General features: G+C 38.0%; 1 protein-coding gene across 1 annotated transcript; it reads right to left on the bottom strand.

Moving 5' to 3' along the window:
• Window positions 1-522: 522 nt before the first annotated feature.
• LOC125809772 (uncharacterized) lies at window positions 523-10,245 on the bottom strand. The gene is made up of 15 exons (XM_049489373.1): window positions 7,354-10,245; window positions 7,132-7,260; window positions 6,811-7,002; window positions 6,666-6,718; window positions 6,208-6,550; window positions 5,967-6,036; window positions 5,676-5,852; window positions 4,177-4,290; window positions 3,596-3,783; window positions 3,248-3,463; window positions 2,888-3,163; window positions 2,556-2,703; window positions 2,298-2,431; window positions 1,439-1,525; window positions 523-1,362 (listed from the first exon to the last, which is right to left on the bottom strand). The coding sequence occupies exons 1-15, from the start codon at window positions 10,054-10,056 to the stop codon at window positions 1,276-1,278; spliced, it is 4,917 nt and encodes a 1,638-aa protein (XP_049345330.1). The 5' UTR covers window positions 10,057-10,245; the 3' UTR covers window positions 523-1,275.
• Between the last annotated feature and the right edge of the window lie 289 nt (window positions 10,246-10,534).

Genomic DNA, 10,534 nt, shown 5'->3' with positions numbered 1-10,534 from the left:
TCATTTTCTTCATTCATCCTATGTTAAAATCCAAGGATTTTTTTTTGTGTTTTGATTTCACCTCATTAGGAATTGGTTTTATAGAAGGAAAACTACAAACCCGAATAAAATCCAAACTGTTTTAATGGTTAAGACAGAATATTTTTAATTTTTTTAGGAGAAAGAAGAAAATAATAAAAAAATAACGATTCACTTGATAAATTTAGAGGAATTAAGATCTTTTGGCCACCTACAAAATGAAAGAAGAAAATCTCTTGCAAAAAAGCCATAAAACTAAAAAAAGAAACTGTAAGTAACCCAAAAAACAATTCTCCCAAAAAAACACAACATGGTTTACAAAAAGTAACAAAGATGCTTTTTTTCTTTTGAGAATTCAAAAGTGACAAAGATACTTATCAGAAACAGTTGCAAAGCATTAAAGAAAATACAATTAAAATACAGAGCAACACATTCAGAGGAAGAAAAAAAAAATACCGGTACCCTAGAAAAACCCAGAAGTTACAAGTCGAACGGCTTTTCTGCTTGACGAGCAAATATGGTGTCTTCCCTTTCATTAAATATCGTAGACATCCGTAATACAAAGTTCCCATAACTTCTGGGCACTCAAAATTCTTTTCCCTCAAAGAGGAAACAACAAAATAAATATAGAGTGTATAGAAGACTTACTATTTGACTGCATCACTAAGAGACTACAGACCAATTGCCAATCTATACAGACTTGCTTACATTGGAAGTGAAAGATAATATGATTCATTACCTGTGTACAGAAGCAATATCTCAGAAATCAAACATCTACATGTTCCTCGTGACTACGAAACTGGTGGCAACTACTACTTTCTTCAACCACGCCACCTTATTGTAAGGATTCCAAAATTTTCAGATGACGCAAATCTTTGATTTTGCCAGTGCTTACCAAGTATCAACAGCACCATAACTTAAATTTTTCTTCCCAATCCTCTGATAACTTCCACCATGATAAACATATTTGAAGAAGTTTTTCTCGCTATCAGGCCAACTACTCCTATTTTCTCTTCATCCCGTCAACAAATTTCTGATGGTATAGTACAGTTTCTTACACAATTTTGTAACTTTGCGGATCAACAGTGCACAATATCGTCATTGCCTTTGGCAATTGAATGGAAAAGCACAGTTGCACATCTTCATTGCAGCTTAGGGAGGTATTTTTCTAAGCTGAAATAGATTACAGCTTCAAAGAAACCAACGCTGATCCAGATCATCTTTTGACTATTAGAGAGGTACCATTTGCTGGCTGGACTAGTTTACAGCTTCGAAGAAAAGGACCTGCGGTTGCAAATGCCCTCTTTCACACATAACGAGAACATCATCCCAGCCACCAATTACCTGAATAAAAATATCCATAATAACAAAATCTTATTCAAAAGATAACAAGGAAAAATAGGAAGAAACAGAATATTACCTTTACGGTTTTGTCATCATACATGAGCCACTGTCCACGATCATGACTGTAGGCAAAACAGTGATAATGCTGTCCATAGTAGCAAACCTGAAAGAAAGAAATGTTGAGTCATAAAAGTATCCATCTTTAGACACATATCACATCAGAATTAAACAGACACTTGTTAAAATACAAACTGAACTTGGTTCAACACCCAAAAGTACTACAAAGTGATTCTTATATTCAACCTAGCAACATGAAAGATACATTTAGCTTAAACATATGCAGATAAGTTCTATTTTTTTTATTAAAAAAAAAACAATCTCAAACATATTCAGGATTAATAGAGAAAAATCTGCACATGGGAACAAACCGAGAGAGCTATATTATTTGAGATATGTTTTGACCCAAACTCTGGGTGGAAAACAGTATATGTTGTTGACACAAACAAGGAAATACCCAAAAAAATGGAATAAACCTGTGCTGACCAAATAGTCGCATTTAAGCATCAATCATAAAAATACGGCTTTATGTATAAAAAAGGGCACAATATCACAAGTACTTCTTTCATGAAAGATGACAGAAAGTAATCCTCAATTGGTTGAAACCGTAAAAAATAAAAATGAACCAGCTGGCATGTACTATTTTTAGAACAAAAACCAATTGGCATGGTTTTATGAATATATATAACATTGACAAGGAACATGTGAGATTTTTCAAAATTGGAGCAGGAATTATCTGAAATATGAATGGATTTGTATATTCAGTGCCAGTGACTTGATTATATTTTGTCTCGAACTGGTTAAGGGATTTTCAATACTAATTCCCTAGCAATACATAAAAGGAAAAAAGTCAGCAGACAAAAGAAAAGAAACATTACCACAGAAGTTAAGCGATGTTTGTTTTTCGGATCAAGACCACGATAAAGGACGCCGATGTCCACTTCAGTAGATAAAGCTGATAATGTCGCTTTTATGTCATCTACATCCTCACAAGTATTCTGCCAACCCAAAACTGCGGGGAGGAAGAAACAAGTCACATTAGAAACAAATAGATTCTCTTAAAAAATTTACATTACCCATTGGCAACCAAAAAAATTAGAGAAAGGAGGGAAGGGGGAAACATCAGAACTAGTTACCCGTTGTGAAAATATGTGGTGGAGCAGAGAGAATGTGATGAATATAGTTAAGTTTCTCACATCCACCAACCTCAGGATCGCAAGCCAACTGATGGTTCATCTCAACAAGATTCAGAAGCTCGTCAAACGAGCTTTCTGGACACATAACCTGAAAGGAAAGAACAAAATACTCTGTAAAATGAGCAAATTAGTTCCCCCCACTCCTCACGATAATGGTAAAGAACATTGCTCATTATACAAACAATGTCCCTTGTTGAACTTAAAAAGATAAATTTACTGAATGGAAACTGAAGTGCCATCACAAAATTGCCTAAAAGAACAACAGAGCATGCCTTCATTGTTCGGAGAGCACTGGCATTAATATTATGAAAGAACGATGTGTACTTCAGATGTCTAGACTCCAATCCACAATTATAGCAGTTCATCCGTTCAAAAATATCCATCCCGAAAAGAGAATGCACAGTACAAGCACTACTTGAGCAATCCCAAGAGCCCGTACAGCTGCTATCTGCAGATTCAGCATCTGAACCACCTAAAGTTGATGTAAATGATCGATGCAGGCAATCGAATATTACACCTAGTACTTCAGAAGCATCATTCATTTGAGCCTGTAAGTCAATATTTCGTTAATTGGATTCAAAGAAGCTGAGTCCTAGTAAATTATGAAGCACTCGATAGTGTTTCGCATTTACCTCCTGAAAGAAATTACTGTCGGGATAAAGGTTGCTGAGAGCAATTCTCAGAGAAGTAGGAGCAATAGCCTCTCTCTGCATCTCAGTTGAAGCCGTGTTCAAAGCAGTGAATATGTCATATAAAGCACATACCACACATGGATCACCCACATGATCATGTTCTGATGATGATCTTCGCAAAAAACCATCTCGAAATTGTCTTAGATGCCACAATGACTAAAATGTGGCAAGAAAACAAGAAAAATCAGAGAAGGCACTTGAAATAGAAGAAAATTGGGAGCACGACAAACAAAGATAATGTCTATAATAATATAAAACAATGGATTAGCACTTGTAAGCATTGCTAACCTGTATAATGACATTTAGAAAGCAATTGTATTCTCCAACTTCATTCTTTAGCCCAGTGCCATATACATCATCCATTTCTTTGACATTTCCAAAACTAATTTCATTACCCAAATCTCCTGTTTCAGAGATCATCCTCTGTGCCCCTGAACTTGCCATCAAGGGAAATTTCTGATGTGCATGGAATGCATCTGACATAAAAGAAGAGAATGAGGACAGAAGTCACTTGAACAATCAGGACATGGAAAATATTAAAGCAGTTAATTCTTCAAGCCAAATGAAAGAACAAAAGCCGCCACCAGTTTTCAAGCTATTGCACGTCACTTTCCTTCAGAAACCATTAGAAAGGGTTTTAATTTGACAGATGGGAAAAACAGAGAGTAGATAAGTTTTTTTTTTTTGAAACTGATAACTTTAGGGTAGATAAGTAGTCTTCTGATCATCAAGCTTGAGCAGTGAACTATATACAGATAGAGAACAGCCTAGACTACTAATTCCCCAAAAAATAAAGAGCACCCTAGGTTAACAAACATTAAAACTATCTTGGGAACTTGTTCCCAGAAATGAAAAATAAATAGACATACCGAGACTTTGGCGTACAGCTCTCTTAAGGTCAGCTTGGAACCTTTCTTCATCATCCTCTTCCACATGTAGCTGTCTCAATGTCTTTGTTCCACTATCTCTGGTACCATTATTTTCTGGGGTTGAAATCAAATGGTAATGAATTTAGTTCACTTCAACAGAAGCAGATCATAGAACAGTTTGTAGTTTAAATTTCAAGGAAAAATATTGGAAGAGCACCTATTTACACCCACCAGCTTGTTTTTTTTTTAAAAAATCTACAGAGGATTATGGGCGATCAAAAAGGGATAGGGTCTCAATTTGGCCCAAAACTGAGTGCAACTCCTAAAGTTTCTTTTATAGAAAGTGACTCCACCAAATTTATTCATAGAGTTGGTATTTAATTGTGCTCTCACTGTTTAGCTACAGCATAATACACAGCTTGAGTATGACACAGTAATGCCACAATTACTATATAACTTATCTGAACCAAGATAACTTGTTCCTTTAAAGTTTAACCAATGAAGAAATGGAAAGAGATGATTGAGTTCACCAATCACTGTTACTAACACAAACAGAAATTAGCTTGGGCATAGATTTGTTTGTTTCAAAGATTCAGATAGATTTGTTTGTTACAAAGATTCAAATACAGGATGTGGTCTAATTTTATAAGTGACAGTTTATAAGAGCAAAATCGACCCAAAAAGTACCAACTCTAAAAGCTAAAAACCATCATAACATTTTAAACCTAGTAATCTATCTTTGATCAATTGAATAAATGAACTCTTTGTTTCAATATTTAAAAGATATTTTGTGTTTTAGTCATTGGGTTAACAAAACAACCCTCCTCCTTTCTCCGGGCTTGGGACCAGCTGTGTTATAGAGAAGACATTAACTACCACACAGGCGGAGTTATCACATGAATGTCATTCCTCAACAATCCCGGAGCTTTTTCCAACGTTAGGCACTAACATTGATCCCACGTTCACCTTGCATATTTAGCAAACTACTGAACACCAAATGATTATTTTTTTTTTTGATGACAAGGGAAACCCGCAGCCGCTACACCCTTTGGGTGCGCACAGGGTAAAACCCCCGCTCCTATGCAATAGCTCGCAAACCACTTAGGAGAGGTAACCCGCACTAGGCAAGCCTGGTGCGACGAGCTCGACCCAGAAGGCAAACCCCTTGCTTTCGCTGGCAAGGGGTTTCGAACTTGACCAAATGATAAAGAAGCAAGAACGAATTTGAACTATAAAACAAACACTTTCTAAGAACAGTTAATCATGGGTTACATCACAGTCATCCACCATGAAACTGTTCATTTTTTTCTAAAACCAGGAAATGCCCTGTGATTTCTGACACTGCCAACTTTCCTTTACAAGTAAAAATAAGACCAACTAGCATAAAATGCAAAAGCATCAACCACCCAATCAAGTTGGAGAAGCAAAGAGAAGTCATCATTCAGAAAAGCAGAAGCAGCCAAATATATATAAAAGTTAAGCAAACAACTGCAGCTCACCATGTGAAGAATCCAGAGCTTTTGATTCACTAACTGCAGTATTTTCCCTTTCAGAAGAACCAGATTGATAATTCACCTCACTAAATTTAGACGAATCTTTCTGGCGCCTGCCTTTTCTTCCAGATCGCTTATCAGACATCAATATACCATCCTCTGGAATTCCTTTGGTTGACAATCCTGAATAAGAGAAAAAATGATAGCATGTTCAGATGACATCATCCTAACCCTGGAACATTTGGTACAGATTATTTGGGAAGCATAAATTATTCCGGTCACAAATCAAGGTAATACCATCTCTTTGTGCCATTCTTTCTGGAAAGTTCTTTGAAAGACCTTCTACACAGTTCAATAGTACATTGTTCTGCATCAAGGAAAGTCACATGTTACAATCACTTCATAGGGCCAACTAAATTTTAGCAGCATCCTCGATAATAACTCCAAGGCATTTCGAGGCCTTAGTTTTAACTTTTAGCGATATAATGAATCCAGAATGTAAAATTCTCTAACAGTAAAAAGCCAATCAGAGTGTAACCTTCTCACTACTCTTCCATTGCTCATTGATTTTCTGATCAATATCACAACCCTTCAAGTAAGTGTCAGGATTCATTTTTTGATACGGATAAGACTCGGGATTTGTAGCTGCATCCATATTCTCTTGTATTGTTCTTGCAGTTCTCTTATGTTGCTCAGCCAGATGTTTCAGCTTAGCCTCATTCTCAATTCTTCTTTGATACTCTAAAGTTTCTTCAAGCTTCCTTTCCTCGGCTTCAAGCTCAATCATACGTTTGTACTCCTCTTCCTGTAGATCTAAGGAATTACCAGTTTGAGGAATTTCACTCTCTTGATCATCTCCATCATGAGCAAGTGGAGATGAGCTGCACCAAAACATACACTTGAAAATATTAAAGGCCGTAAATGGTTTGCTAAGATGCCTAACTAGAGGGTATGCAAATGGAGAAATATGTTGTCAGGAACTAGGAAGAGACATACACATGATCCACAGTCTCATGGTGAAGCACATGCAATTCGTTACCACTGTTAGGCTGCACAGGTAAGAGGAAACAGGTTATACCTTCACCCAGCAATACACATAAACAACTGCTTCAGAAACAATAATCTGACCCACAGCTCAAACCTTCAAATCTTTTGCTTTTCGATACTCTTGTTTCTTTTTCTTGTCCTTTGTTTTTTCATGGCCATGCTTAGACTTCTCATTACCCCCACTTGAACTCTTTTCGGAATCACGTGCAAGTTCAGCCAGAAAAGCTTCCCTTGTAGCATCAGATTTTTCCGTAGCGTCCTTCTCGGCCAGGTCCTCCAAGTGTGCCTAAGAATAAAAAAAAACAATCATCCTAATCTAACAAAAAATGAGAAAGGCAAAACAACAAGAAGATAGGAGCACAAACAGCACTAAAAGATTTTAAGAGCAACATAGGTACATCACAACAGCAGATACCCGCAGAAATGATTTCAATAGAGGCACTAAAATTCGCCGGTAATCTTGGGCAGAAGCCGGCTCAAGCTTCGACTCCAACTGCTGCATCCCCGAAACCACCCGCATGATCCATGCATCAATTTTGCTAAGCTGCATCCATGAAATTGTAAGATCAAACGACAATCAAACAATGCAGAAAAACCAAAAAGAAAAAGAACATTGGACTATAACTGATCCACCAACCTCAATGGAGATATGTTCCTTCTGTCTCTGTATTGCAACTTCCACACTAGAGTCCACCTGATGAAGGTAGTCCTTCAGTCTCCAATCATCCTCTTCGCCAGACTCCAAGTCACAAAATTGAGTCGTTCCACCACCGTAAGTTTCGTCAAATCCGAATTGATTTACATTGAGAGATTCTGCTTCCTTAAGAACATTTGATATAGCATCCAACTCAGGCCTATTGCTGATAATTGTAGTGTCGTTGGCACTATCTGTGAGTTCTTCTCGTCGCTTTCTCAAGACAGAATCGTAGCTTTGTCGGACAAATTCTGTTTCATTTTCTCTTTTTTTACCCTCTTCTAAGCAAAGATCTTCTACTGCCTGCAGTGCTTCCTCGTAACTTAGGTGCTCACATTTTCTCTCACACAAACCCTGGAGGTCGTAATACTCCTTCTCAAGCAATCGGAGAATTTCCATACCTTGTTGACCTTTTTCTTCTCTTGCACGTGTCCATGATGCCAAAGCTGCAACACTTGATGGACCAGTGAATAACCAGGACAGTAATGCATCTGGGTCAACTAAAACTCCATCTTGATACTGATTACCAGACAAAATTGCTGTATTTCTGTCATTAGAAACTGCATCAGGATATGAGCTGGGAGAAAGATTGCGCTCCAGGAAATGCTGATCAAACAGCAAACATGAGCTGTCCTCACTGAAAACTATTTTCTCTAGATTGTCAATTCCATGACATCCATTGCTTGTTTCATCCACAGCACCAATTTTCTCAGGGTACCTCCCTAAGCCACAAGAATGAGAAAGTTCTTGCAAGTATTTTAATACCTTTTTCAGTTCTTCGGGACCCAAAAAGCATATGCACAGAGGACTTTGATCAATATTGTAGTTAAGAAGTTGAGAGCCAAAAGGAAGACCCTGAAGTTCTTCCACCACATAATGCATAACCTTGCTGAGGTGAGTTGAAGCAAGATATTTATTTTTAATAAGAGCCTCAAACACAGCACGGATTCTTTCAAGAAGCTTTGCTCGCTCAGGGTCATCAGACAGTGGCAAGTCTTCAGGAAGTAAACAAATCTTTGAACCACCATCTTCATCACAATCCATATAGTCGATATCTGAGATCTTATCATTTTTTCTGCTCTCAACCATATTTACATTGAGTCGATCCCCTACTTTCTTCCTTCTAGGGGACGAATCCCATTCGTCTTCATGGCAGAAAGCTTCCAAATACCCATCCTTAGGCCCCTCCCCATCGTCTCTTCCATAGGTCTCATCTAGAAAACCATGGCCTTGATATCTTGATTGCTTATCAAGCATTTTCACTGCCGCATTAATATCTAATGGTTTCCAAGAACAGTTCAGAAGCATCTCAGCCCACTCATTCTCAACTTTTTGAGGCAAAACTGACTGCATTTTAGGCAGCAAAGCTCCCATGTGATCATGCACAACATGGTGAACGTGTGATTGAGAATCAGAAAAAATCTCATTGCACCGGCAACATCTCCAGAACTCCCATGTTTTATGGGTCTCGGCAAATGGAAGAGCATCAGAAAGTACTTCAATAGCCAAATGATCCTTAGAAACAGTAAAATGTGTCTTAAGATCTGAAATTCTAATTCTAAGCAATTCTTTCTTCACATCCAAACTTATGGAATTCCAATATGACTGCACCCACTTCCTTCTCTCCGTGGAAGAAGCATTCTTCTTTGCATTTCCACTCTTCCTCCTATCACCTGCTCTCTGACCCGATCCTGCAGTGGAATCAAAACCTTTATCTCCATCATTCTGTGATTTGACAGTTTCTGACTTCTGCTGCAACAGCCTAGCAGCAGCTACCCGAACCTCAATCTCTTTTCTCCTCTCTTCAGGTGTCTTAGTCGCCTTCTTAATTTCATTTGGCCTTCTTCCCTGAACCAATCTCAATTCCATTGGGTCCTCAGACACCCTCCTAATTGGAATTAACCTGAATTTCTCCTCCCCAGTACCTATATTCTTCATCCACGTAGAAATGGAAGCAAAATTCGACTTCTGAATCAAGTTATGAAGCTCACCATGTATATGAGATATTCGAGCTTCAGGTGAGGATATCTTCTGTTGGCTCTCCTCTTGTAAGCTCTCTTTTGCAGGATCAATGGGGTTTTCAATTGCCAATGCTCTATCACACTCCTGCACAACTTCCTCGTACTCCTTCCCGTCATTTGCTGCTTCATACAACAAATTAGCATAAAAATGTGAAAACTCAACTGAGTACGGAGACAGTGACACTGCTTTCCTAGCACTCTCAATTGCATTCCTCAAATGCCTCTGCTTCGTATTAGGATCATCAATAATAGAAGCCACCTTCACACAAACTGTGCCCTGGACTCGGTGAATCAGTGCCGAATGAGGCGAATTTTCATGCTTAGTAGACAAGTCCTTCATCAACCTTAGTGCTTTAGTATGGTTCCCACGCCGCAAGGACGTTAGGGCACGCTCACATTCAAGCTTAATTGAAGCATAAGAAGCCGAAGACGATGAACTATTGTTCTCATAATCATTTACAGCTAGGGCATCGTTTCTACTCAAAGATCCATTCGTAATTGAAGGAATCGTTGAAACTAGCTTTAGGTCAGCATTAATCGACGGCGGTGACCCATCTTCTGAGACCGCCGCCGGTGAACTTGAGGGTTTGGAGCGAGGAGCGACGGTTCGCTTCTTATGCCCCATCAATAATTTCTCCTACGTCGATTTAATCGAAGGCATATACAAACCTATTTCATATCCATATACAAAATCTAGCAATTGCGCAGATTAAATAACTAATTATACTCGTATCGATACACAGCAGATAGAGAAACTTACCGGCGAAGAAAGCAACGTCGGAATCGGGAAAAACAATCGATCGGAGATGAATGTAGTGTATAAATTATATATATGTATAGGTAGTTACGTATGGATAGTGTCACTCTCGGGAGGGGTAGGGGGTATATAGAGGTTAAAGATATACGGGGTAGGTGGGAAGGCGATGTTTGGGAAGAGAGATAATCGACTTTAGTGGGAAAAAAAGGACAAAATGCTGGGGTGGCAATTTTTAGGATTTTTTTTTTTTTTGGAGTAGTAATTATTAATCATTTGTTTTAATATTTTTTTATTTTATATGTTATAAAAAGAATTTAAAAAACAATTGAAATGTTATATAAAGTCA

Source organism: Solanum verrucosum, unplaced genomic scaffold (assembly GCF_900185275.1).
Source record: "Solanum verrucosum unplaced genomic scaffold, falcon-dt-bn FXZP01000121.1, whole genome shotgun sequence".
In the NCBI taxonomy this organism is placed as follows: Eukaryota; Viridiplantae; Streptophyta; class Magnoliopsida; order Solanales; family Solanaceae; genus Solanum; species Solanum verrucosum.
This window is presented reverse-complemented; position numbering and strand designations above follow the sequence as displayed.

What these genes read in the sequence shown, in the direction of transcription:
- LOC125809772 (XM_049489373.1), bottom strand. Translation starts at nt 10,056, where the DNA reads ATGGGGCATAAGAAGCGAACCGTCGCTCCTCGCTCCAAACCCTCAAGT. An exon ending in AGCTCTGGATTCTTCACATG is followed by an intron (nt 4,291 to 5,675) that starts GTGAGCTGCAGT and finishes TTTCAACCCCAG; the next exon opens with AAAATAATGGTACCAGAGAT. An exon ending in GTGCTCTCCGAACAATGAAG is followed by an intron (nt 2,704 to 2,887) that starts GCATGCTCTGTT and finishes CTTTCCTTTCAG; the next exon opens with GTTATGTGTCCAGAAAGCTC.